Here is an 11,282-nt window from a genome sequence, read left to right as displayed (position 1 = left end):
GCTCAGATGGTGCTGGGGGAGAGGTTGGACTTGGTGATCTCTGAGGTCTTTTCCAACCTAGCTAATTCTATTATTTCTATCCTATCCTATCCTGAAATGCCAGCATGTCCTCCCCCTCTGGCTAACAGCACAGAGTCCCCATGGCTGCAGTGGGAGCATCCTTGCACCACAATGGCTCTGAGGTAGCTGAGATCAGTGCTGGGGGCTTGGCCTGCTCCTTCCAGTCCCACTCCAGAGGCTTTTTAGTTGTTGCTGCCTGTTTTAAACAGCTTGAGGAGTTGAGAGCAGGTAGGATGGAGCTGGAAGACTGAGACATGGAGTTGCTGGAGTGTGTCCAGAGAAGGGAAGCAAAGGTGGGGAAGGGTCTGGAGAAGAGGGTCTGGAGAAGAAGGGTCTGGGAGTGAGGAGCCCCAAACCAAGAGGCTGCTCCTCAAGCTCTTTCAGGAGTAAGGACAGTTCAGCCTGTGCCAAGTCCTGCCAGCGGGTCTGAAGGCACTGAATGGAAGCCAGCAGAACTCACAGGACAAAAGGGAAGAGGAGAACGGCAGAGAGCTTAATAAAATCCCAACAAAGAGGCATCCCGGAGCTGGCTCCACCTGCCACCGCATCTCCTTCCTTCCCTCCCCTCCTTTCGCTGTAATAAGGCGCTGCTGCTCCTCTGCAAATGTCAGCTCGCACAACAGAGGAGCGGCTGTTTGAAAGCTGTGATGGTTGCAGGCACAAACACGTCAATCGCAGCGCGGAGCCGGGCTGCCGCCGGCGGCTGGCGGCGCCGCGGGGCCCCGGCAGGGGGCGCTGTGCCGCCCCGCGGCGCCAGGCGGGCGGCCGGGAGCCGAGCCCCGGAGCGGACCCAGCCCCGGAGCGGACCCAGCCCCGGAGAGGACCCAGCCCCCGAGCGGACCCAGCCCCGGAGAGGACCCAGCCCCCGAGCGGACCCAGCCCCGGAGCGGACCCAGCCCCGGAGAGGACCCAGCCCCCGAGCGGACCCAGCCCCGGAGCGGACCCAGCCCCGGAGCGGACCCAGCCCCCGAGCGGACCCAGCCCCCGAGCGGACCCAGCCCCCGAGCGGACCCAGCCCCGGAGGAGACCCAGCCCCGGAGCGGACCCAGCCCCCGAGCGGACCCAGCCCCGGAGCGGACCCAGCCCCCGGAGCGAACCCAGCCCCCGAGCGGACCCAGCCCCGGAGCGAACCCAGCCCCCGAGCGGACCCAGCCCCCGAGCGGACCCAGCCCCGGAGGAGACCCAGCCCCCGGAGCGAACCCAGCCCCGGAGCGGACCCAGCCCCGGAGCGGACCCAGCCCCCGAGGGGACCCAGCCCCCGAGCGGACCCAGCCCCCGAGCGGACCCAGCCCCCGAGCGGACCCAGCCCCGGAGCGAACCCAGCCCCCGAGCGGACCCAGCCCCGGAGGAGACCCAGCCCCCGGAGCGAACCCAGCCCCCGAGCGGACCCAGCCCCGGAGCGGACCCAGCCCCCGAGGGGACCCAGCCCCGGAGCGGACCCAGCCCCCGAGCGGACCCAGCCCCGGAGCGGACCCAGCCCCGGAGCGGACCCAGCCCCGGAGCGAACCCAGCCCCCGAGCGGACCCAGCCCCGGAGCGGACCCAGCCCCGGAGCGGACCCAGCCCCGGAGAGGACCCAGCCCCCGAGCGGACCCAGCCCCGGAGGAGACCCAGCCCCGGAGCGGACCCAGCCCCGGAGGAGACCCAGCCCCGGAGCGGACCCAGCCCCCGAGCGGACCCAGCCCCGGAGAGGACCCAGCCCCGGAGAGGACCCAGCCCCGGAGCGGACCCAGCCCCCGAGCGGACCCAGCCCCGGAGAGGACCCAGCCCCGGAGCGGACCCAGCCCCCGAGCGGACCCAGCCCCCGAGCGGACCCAGCCCCGGAGCGGACCCAGCCCCGGAGAGGACCCAGCCCCGGAGCGGACCCAGCCCCCGAGCGGACCCAGCCCCCGAGCGGACCCAGCCCCGGAGCGGACCCAGCCCCGGAGGGGACCCAGCCCCGGAGGGGACCCAGCCCCCGAGCGGACCCAGCCCCCGGAGCGAACCCAGCCCCCGAGCGGACCCAGCCCCCGAGAGGACCCAGCCCCGGAGGAGACCTAGCCCCGGAGGAGACCCAAGCCCCCGAGCGGACCCAAGCCCCCGAGCGGACCCAGCCCCGGAGCGGACCCAGCCCCGGAGCGGACCCAGCCCCGGAGCGGACCCAGCCCCGGCTGCAGCTGCGAGGGGATCCGAGCGAGGGCGAGAAACGTCTGAGGCGTGGGGAGCAAGTGGAGAGGGCCAAGCTCTTTATAGTGGTCATAGAATCATAGAGTCAATCAGGTTGGGAAAGACCTCAGAGGTCACCAAGTCCAAGTTGTCACCCAGCACCTCCTGACAGCTAACCCAGGGCTCCAAGTGCCACATCCAAGCCCCTATTGAACACCTCCAGGCATGGGGACTCCACCACCTCCCTGGGCAGCACAGCCCAGTGGCCAATTACCTTTTCTGTGGAGAACTTTCTCCTCCCCTCCAGCCTCAACCTCCCCTGGCACAGCTTGAGACTGTGTCCTCTTGTTCTGCTGCTGGCTGCCTGGGAGCAGAGCCCAACCCCCACCTGGCTCCAACCTCCCTGCAGGGAGTTGCAGAGAGCAAGAAGGTCTCCCCTGAGCCTCCTCTTCTGCAGGCTAAGCAACCCCAGCTCCCTCAGCCTCTCCTCCCAGGGCTGTGCCCCAGACCCCTCCCCAGCTTTGTTGCCCTTCTCTGGACACCTTCAAGTCTCTCAATGTCCTTCTTGAGCTGAGGAGCCCAGAGCTGGACACAGGACTCCAGGGGTGGCCTGAGCAGTGCTGAGCACAGGGCACAAGGACTTCCCTGCTCCTGCTGGCCACACTCTGCCTGCTGCAGGCCAGAATGCCCTTGGCCTTCTTGGCCTCCTGGGCACACTGCTGGCTCCTGTTCAGCTGCTGTCCACCAGCACCCCCAGGTCCCTCTCTGCCTGGCTGCTCTCAGCCACTCTGCCCCCAGCCTGTAGCTCTGCCTGGGGTTGCTGTGGCCAAAGTGCAGCCCCTGGCACTTGGATGTGTTCAATGCCATCCTGCTGGCCTCTGCCAATGTAATGCACTGTGAGACTGTGAAAAGCAGAGTGGGCAGCAGATGGGGAGGGGGATCCTGCCCCTCTGCTCTGCTCTGCTCTGCTCTGGGGAGACCTCACCTGCAGTGCTGTGTTCCAGCTGTGGGGACAGCAAACTGCTGGAGAGGATCCAGAGGAGCAGAGGTTCTGTGCTTTGCTATGTCCCCAAAGGATCTCTGCTTGTCCAGGCCTTGTCCTAGCAAAGGCAGCAGCAGGCTGCTGGGTGAGATGTGTGATCAGCACCTGAGTGCTGGGCTGCAGCCAGAGCAGGGAGAGCAGCAGCACAGGGAGGGGATTCTGCCCCTCTGCTCTGCTCTGCTCAGCCCCCACCTGCAGCACTGCCTCCAGCTCGGGACCCCCAGCACAGGAAGGACCTGGAGCTGCTGGAGAGGGGACAGAGGAGGCCACAGAGATGAGCAGAGGCTGCAGAACCTCCCCTGTGGGGCCAGGCTGGGAGAGCTGGGGCTGTGCAGCATGGGGAATAGAATTAGAATTGGAATAGAATTAACCAGGTTGGGAAAGACCTCAGAGATCACCAAGCCCAAGCTGTCACCCAACACCTCCTGACAGCTAACCCAGGGCTCCAATTGCCACATCCAAGCCCCTCTGGAACACCTCCAGGGATGGGGACTCCACCACCTCCCTGGGCAGCACATCCCAACAGCCAGTCTCTCTTGCTGGGAAGAACTTCCTCCTCCCCTCCAGACTAAACCTCCCCTGGCACAGCTTGAGACTGTGTCCCCTTGTTCTGGTGCTGCTTGCCTCAGAGCAGCCTTCCAGTTCCTGAAAGGGCTCCAGGAGAGCTGGGGAGGGGCTGGGATGGGACCTTCTCAGTGCCTGAGGGGTGGGTGTCAGGATGAAGGGGCCAGGCTCTTTTTGGTGGTGCCCAGTGACAGGACAAGGAACAAGGGGCACAGGCTCCATGGAACCCAGGAGGTTGCATCTCAATGTCAGGAGGAGGCTGCTAGAGGCCTGGAGCAGGCTACCCAGAGAGGCTGTGGAGTCTCCTGGTGGGGAGGCTTTCAAGCCCCAGCTGGATGTGTCCCTGTGTGAGCTGCCCTGGGTGCCCCTGCTCTGCCAGGGGGCCAGGACTGGATGATCTCCAGGGGTCCCTTCCAACCCCTAACTTTCCTTGCTTCTGCCAAAGGTGGTGAAGGATGGAGACAGAGAGCTTGGAGCCTGTCCCAGCTGAGCACACCACCACCTCTGCTGGGTCACCTGAAGGGAAACACCAGAACCAGTCCCAGAGGAATCCCTGAGCTGCTCACCAGCCCAGGCAGCTGCCTGCCCTGCCAGATGAGAAGGAAGGTTGGGTTTGAGAGAAGGAGAGGCTCTGGAAGGCTCAGCAGCCACAGGCTCAGCTCTGCCATCCATCCTGGGGGCCTGAGTTCCCTACCAGCCCCATCAGTACCCACAGAGGGTGCCAGAGCAGGAGCATCTCCAGTGACCTCCCACAGGGCACTGCCCTCCTCCAGCACTGCCAGGCTGGAAGTGCAGGACACAAAGGGAGCACATCTCAGGGGTCAGATGAAGATGTCACTTCTCATCCACACCAGAGAGGACAGCTTCCAGCTTCTCCCACCTTGCTTGGTGACTACTGCTCATGCTGCCCAGGATCAAGCTGTGGTCAGCTTTGGGCCTCTCTCTTCAAGAAGGACCTTGAGGAGCTGCAGCAGGGCCAGGGAAGGGCACCAGAGCTGGGGAAGGGTCTGGGGAAGAGGGCTGGGGAGGAGCAGCTGAGGGAGCTGGGGGGGTTGAGCCTGGAGAAGAGGAGGCTGAGGGAGACCTCCTTGCTCTCTGCAGCTCCCTGAGAGGAGGCTGCAGCCAGCTGGGGCTTGGGCTCTGCTCCCTAGGCTCAGGGGACAGAAGGAGAGGCAATGGCCTGAAACTGTGCCAGGGGAGGGTGAGGTTGGAGAGGAGGCAAAATGTCTTTGGTGGCAGAGTGGTCAGGGCCTGGCAGAGGCTGCCCAGGGAGGTGGTGGAGTCCCCATGCCTGGAGGGGTTGCAGAGCCCTGTGGCCATGGCAGCTGGGGCCAGGGTTTGGTGGCCCTGGTGGGGTTGGGTTGGGGTTGGCCTGGCTGCTCTGGGAGGGCTTTTCCCAGCCAAACAGCTCTATGATTCCATAAGCCAAGTGTAGTTCCTCCCTTGCAGAGCAGTTGAGGTCTCCTTGAAGATGAGCTTAGGGCTCTGCCCCCAGCAGCTGCACTCCTGCCCAAGCCTCCTGCCCCTGGGGCTCAGCTCCTCCCGAGGAGGTTTGGGTCATGTGTGCCCTGCCACAGCTGGCTGTGTCCTCCTCTCTCACACAGGCTGAGGTGGAAGCTGCTGGGCACAAACCCACGAGGTCTGGAGGGGAAGATGTCCTCCAGCCCCTGGCCCCCTGCAGCCCAGCTCTCTTTCACACATGCTCCTGGGGCTCCTGCTGCCCTCAGCAGCAGACCAGGGCTGGTTAACCTCCTGTGCCAGCTGCTGCTCCACTCCTGTCCTGCTGTCCAGATGTCTTACCCTGCTAGCTCTACACTCCCCTGGTGTTACCCTCCACTGAGAGCCTTAATGAGCAGCTAATTAGTGGTTCCCAAGCAATCAAGGAGCCAGGGAAAGGAGCTGGGGAGGATGAGGAAGCAGACAACTCCTCCTTCCTTCACCCAAGGCTGTGGCTGCGCTGGGAGCCCTCCAGCCCAGGAGGGTTTCCACACTCCTCCCCTTCCTGGCATCCCCAACACCTTCCAGCCAGGAGTGAAGCAACCCCCTAAAGCCTTGTGGGGTGCAGCCAGGCCTGCTCCTCCCAGCTGCTGTGCAGAGGTTTGCTGCAGGGTGGCTGTGCCAGGGTGCAGGAGCACATCCCCAGCCCTCCCGGGAGCTGTCTGCAGCGGGAGGAGAAGCAGAGCTCGGCAGCAGCCCTGACTCATGCTGGGACTGTCTGACACCAGCCTCCCCCTTCCTCCCTCCAGCACAGCTCCCTGGGGCACCAAACGACAGCCAGGGACCCGGGAGCTGCAGCAGAGTGCTCTGGATCCTGCAGGGGGAGGCCCTCTCAGGACCAAGTGCTGCAGGGGACTTGGGTTTGCTCTCCAACAGGAGGCAGAGATCCACCACTTGGGCTGGTCTGGGCTTGACAGCCTCGATGCAGATCCTGGGGGCTCACAGAACCCTGATGGAAGGAGATCCTGGGGGCTCACAGAGCCCTGATGCAGCCCAGAAAGCAAATCACATCCTGGGTGGCATCAAGAGAAGCACAGCCAGCAGGGCCCCTCTGCCCCTCTGCTCCACTCTGCTGAGACCACAGCTGGAGCTCTGGGGCCACCTCTGGAGCCTCTGTGCCAGGAAGGCTCTGGAGGGGCTGGAAGGTGTCCAGAGCAGGGCCAGGAGGAGGAGCAGAGGGCTGGAGCTGCTGTGAGCACAGCCTGAGAGAGTTGGGGTTGTGCAGGCTGGAGAGGAGAAGGCTCCCAGGAGACCTCATTGTGGCCTTCCAGGATCTGCAGGGGGCTCCAAGAAAGCTGGGGAGGGACTTTGGAGGGTGTCAAGGAGGGACAGGACTGGGGGGGATGGAGCAGAACTAGAAGTGGGGAGCTGGAGATTGGCTGTGAGGAAGAAGTTGTTGCCCAGGAGGGTGGTGAGAGCCTGGCACAGGCTGCCCAGGGAGGTGATGGAAGCCTCCTGGCTGGAAGTGTTTGCAGCCAGGCTGGAGGTGGCTGTGAGCAACCTGCTGCAGTGTGAGGTGTCCCTGGCCATGGCAGGGGGTTGGGGCTGGCTGAGCCTTGAGCTCCCTCCCAGCCCTGGCAGCTCTGTGACTCTGCTCAGTCCCTGGTGAGCCTGGGCCAGGGGACTGGGAGGCACTGAGGGAGTTGTGAGGCAGCAGCAGTCCCCTCTGGAGTGCCACTTTCTGACCTCAGCCAGAGGCTTCTCTGGAGCTGTCTGAGCTTTCTGGCACTGGTACCTCGAGCCCCAGCACCCTCAGCTGCTCAGCTGTGGCCTTTCTGGAGCTGCAGAATCGTTTTGCTGGGGAAAGCCCTTTGAGACCCTCCAGTCCAACTGCTCTCTGACTCGACCCAGGCTGGTGGCCCTCAGCACCACAGCTTTTAGATGCCTTGTAGACACCTCATGGGAAGGCAAAGCTTCCTCCTGGCTGTCTTCCAGGTGCCAGCACTGTGGGGCTCACAGAAGTGATGGTTCTATGAGCTGGCAGCAGCAGGGAGTGAGGTGCAGGCTGCAGAGCCTCAGGGTGACTCCAGGGTTAGGACAGCTGCTGCCCAGGGAGCTCACAGCCATCCCACTGGCAGCAGCTTGGCTTGAGAGGAATAAAACCCCCAGGGGTGCTGGAGGGAGGGAGCTGCTGAGAAGGATGTCAGCAGCCCTGGCTTGCAGGCCTGATCTCTGTTGCAGTGCTCATAATCCCTTCACTCAGCAGCTTTATGGCCCCAGCGTAGCTCTGCCGGCACCGAGAGCTCTGCAACGCTTTGGCCACCGGCGGTTTGGCCAAGAAACTTGCCCAGAGCAGCTGGCCCAGCCCCATCAGCCTCTCACCAGCAGCAGAACAGCACCATAAAACCCCTCACAGCCCAGCAGGCTGGGGAGCAAACCCCCACCCCCAGGCCAGGAGCATGGGAAGGGCAGAGCCATGCTGCTGCCTGCTGCTGCTCCCAACAGAGACCAGCACCGAGGGCTCTGAGGCCTCCTCAGAGGCATTTTGGCCTTTTGCAGAGGTCAGAGGACCACTGAGGAAGCCCTGGGAGCATGCCAGGAAGCCCTGGCATGTATGGCCAGGAGATGCAGCTCCCTCAGGGGCAGAAGGCTCTGAGCATCACCTCCCTGCATTGCATGGCCCCCGAAAGCCAGCTCCACTTTACCAGCAGCACAACGTGAGTCATGGAGTGAGGGAACCATGCAGTGATAGAATCATGGCCTCATGGCCTCATCAAGGTTGGCAAAGCCCTCCCAGAGCAGCCAGGCCAACCCCAACCCAGCCCCACCATGGCCACCAAACCCTGGCCCCAGCTGCCATGGCCACAGGGCTCTGCAACCCCTCCAGCCATGGGGACTCCACCACCTCCCTGGGCAGCCTCTGCCAGGCCCTGACCACTCTGCCACCAAAGACATTTTGCCTCCTCTCCAACCTAACCCTCCCCTGGCACAGTTTCAGGCCATTGCCTCTCCTTCTGTCCCCTGAGCCTAGGGAGCAGAGCCCAAGCCCCAGCTGGCTGCAGCCTCCTCTCAGGGAGCTGCAGAGAGCAAGGAGGTCTCCCTCAGCCTCCTCTGCTCCGGGCTCACCCCCCCCAGCTCCCTCAGCTGCTCCTCCCCAGCCCTCTTCCCCAGCCCCTTCCCCAGCTCTGTTGAACCTGCTCCAGCCTCTCAAGGTCCTTCTTATACTTCAGTGCCCAACACTGACCCCAGGATTCCAGGGGCAGCCTCAGCAGTGCCCAGCACAGGGGCACTGAATCCCTTCTTCCAATGCTGGGGAGGTTTTAAGTAACAGGCTGAGAGAGGAGCAAAAACCCCTCCAAGGAGGGCTGGTTCTGGGGCAGAATAAACCCCAACAGACGCCCCCCCAGAGTGGAGGAGCTTGGTTTGTGCCCATGGGGAAGCAGCAGAGCGTGGGGAGCTCAGCCCAGCACTCACCGGCGGAGGGGACAGTGCAGCCCTCCTGCTGCTCGGGGCCTGAGGGCTTCTTGTAGGGTTTCTGCTCCGGCATCTCGTCCCTGTAGAGCCCTGCGGGGTCGAGGAGGGGAAGCCTGCTGAGCACCGGCGACTGCGGGATGCTGGGCAGCGTGCGGGACTTGCCCAGCAGGGGGCGCTGCAGCTTCCTGTCCAGAGACCTGCAGGGGACAGGGCAGGGAACACAGAGCACAGATGAGCAGGGCTGGGACCATGGAGTCCAGCCTGTCCCCCAGCACCATCTGAGCAACTCAACCATGGCACCAAGAGCCTCAGCCAGGCTCTTCCTAAGCACCTCCAGGGACTCCACCACCTCCCTGGGCAGCACAGCCCAGTGGCCAATCTCTCTTGCTGGGAAGAACTTTCTCCTCCCCTCCAGCCTGAACCTCCCCTGGCACAGCTTGAGACTGTGTCCTCTTGTTCTGCTGCTGGCTGCCTGGGAGCAGAGCCCAACCCCCACCTGGCTCCAACCTCCCTGCAGGGAGTTGCAGAGAGCAAGAAGGTCTCCCCTGAGCCTCCTCTTCTGCAGGCTGAGCAACCCCAGCTCCCTCAGCCTCTCCTCCCAGGGCTGTGCCCCAGACCCCTCCCCAGCTTTGTTGCCCTTCTCTGGCCACTGTTGTACTCCATCTGTTCCAGAGGGGAAGGCTTTGAGCAGGAGGGATGGCTCCTGCCAGCCAGGGGCCTTCTGCAGCACACTGCTGAGAGCCAACCAGCGTGGAAGGCTTGGAAGGGAACTCAAAGGTCACCCAGCTCCAAGCCCCTGCCATGGGCAGGGACCCCTCCCACCAGCACAGCTTGCTCAGGGCCTCATCCAGCCTGGCCCTCAACACCTCCAGGCAGGAGGCAGCCACAGCCTCCCTGGGCAGCCTGTGCCAGAGTCTCCCCAGCCTCACTGCAAGGAATTTCTCCCTCCTCTCCACTCTCAGTGTCCTCTCTCCCAGCTCAAAGCCATTGGCCCTGGGCCTGGCACTCCCAGCCCTTGTCCCAAGTCCCTCCCCAGCTCTCCTGGAGCCCTTCAGGTCCTGGGAGGCTGCTCTGAGGTCTGCCTGCAGCCTTCTCTTCTGCAGGCTGCACAGCCCCAGCTCTCCCAGCCTGGCCCCACAGGGGAGGTTCTGCAGCCTCTGAGCATCTTCTTGGCGTCCTGTGGAGAGAGGGCTGCAGGCACAGGCAGAGCTGCAGGGACAGGCAGGGCTGCAGGGACAGGCAGGACTGCAGGGACAGGCAGGGCTACAGGGACAGGCAGGGCTGCAGGCACAGGGATGGTTGCAGGCACAAGCAGGGCTGCGGGGACAGGCAGAGCTGCAGGCACAGGAATGGTTGCAGGCACAGGCAGGGCTGCGGGGACAGGCAGGGCTGCAGGGACAGGCAGGGCTGCAGGCACAGGCAGGGCTGCAGGGACAGGCAGAGCTGCAGGCACAGGCAGGGCTGCAGGGACAGGCAGGGCTGCAGGCACAGGCAGGGATGCAGGCACAGGCAGTGATGCAGGCACAGGGAGGGCTGCAGGCACAGGGAGGGCTGCAGAGACAGGCAGGGCTGCAGGGACAGGCAGGGCTGCAGGGACAGGCAGTGCTGCAGGGACAGGCAGGGCTGCAGGCACAGGCAGGGCTGCAGGGACAGGCAGGGCTGCGGGGACAGGCAGGGCTGCAGGGACAGGCAGGGCTGCAGGCACAGGCAGGGCTGCAGAGACAGGCAGTGCTGCAGGCACAGGGAGGGCTGCAGGCACAGGCAGGGCTGCGGGGACAGGCAGAGCTGCAGGCACAGGAATGGTTGCAGGCACAGGCAGGGCTGCGGGGACAGGCAGGGCTGCAGGGACAGGCAGGGCTGCAGGGACAGGCAGGGCTGCAGGGACAGGCAGGGCTGCAGGCACAGGCAGGGCTGCAGGGACAGGCAGAGCTGCAGGCACAGGCAGAGCTGCAGGGACAGGCAGGGCTGCAGGCACAGGCAGGGCTGCAGGCACAGGCAGGGATGCAGGCACAGGCAGTGATGCAGGCACAGGGAGGGCTGCAGGCACAGGGAGGGCTGCAGAGACAGGCAGTGCTGCAGGGACAGGCAGGGCTGCAGGGACAGGCAGAGCTGCAGGCACAGGCAGGGCTGCAGGGACAGGCAGGGCTGCAGGCACAGGCAGGGATGCAGGCACAGGCAGTGATGCAGGCACAGGGAGGGCTGCAGGCACAGGGAGGGCTGCAGAGACAGGCAGTGCTGCAGGGACAGGCAGGGCTGCAGGCACAGGCAGGGCTGCAGGGACAGGCAGGGCTGCAGGGACAGGCAGGGCTGCAGGCACAGAACAGCCCCAGCCCTGCAGGGGCACCAGCAGAGCTGCAGCAGGTGCCCAGCCCCATCCTGCCCTCTCCAACCCCACAGCTCTCTTGCAGCAGGCTGCAATCCAGTGGCAGCAGGGGAGGCCAAGCCAGGATCAGCCCCCTGGGATGTCTGAGTCTGGGCAGCAGGGCTGGGGCTGGGGCTGGGGCTGTAACACTTTTCCCTGGCACAAGGCAAGAGGGCTGAACTCCACACATCCTCCTGCT

General features: G+C 64.6%; 1 protein-coding gene across 1 annotated transcript; it reads left to right on the top strand.

Annotated features, from left to right (window-relative positions):
• Window positions 1-664: 664 nt before the first annotated feature.
• On the top strand, window positions 665-4,300 carry LOC128897193 (basic proline-rich protein-like). The gene is made up of 2 exons (XM_054161263.1): window positions 665-2,266; window positions 4,256-4,300. The coding sequence occupies exons 1-2, from the start codon at window positions 665-667 to the stop codon at window positions 4,298-4,300; spliced, it is 1,647 nt and encodes a 548-aa protein (XP_054017238.1).
• Window positions 4,301-11,282: the final 6,982 nt, after the last annotated feature.

The sequence above is a fragment of the Dryobates pubescens genome, chromosome 4 (assembly GCF_014839835.1).
Source record: "Dryobates pubescens isolate bDryPub1 chromosome 4, bDryPub1.pri, whole genome shotgun sequence".
Classification (NCBI taxonomy): Eukaryota; Metazoa; Chordata; class Aves; order Piciformes; family Picidae; genus Dryobates; species Dryobates pubescens.
The sequence above is the reverse complement of the archived record's forward strand: the minus strand, read 5'-3'. Positions and strand labels throughout refer to the sequence as shown.

Coding starts and splice junctions, on each gene's coding strand:
- LOC128897193 (XM_054161263.1), top strand. CDS start 665: ATGTCAGCTCGCACAACAGAGGAGCGGCTGTTTGAAAGCTGTGATGGT. Junction 2,267..4,255: donor GTCTGAGGCGTGGGGAGCAA/GTGGAGAGGGCC, acceptor CTTCTGCCAAAG/GTGGTGAAGGATGGAGACAG.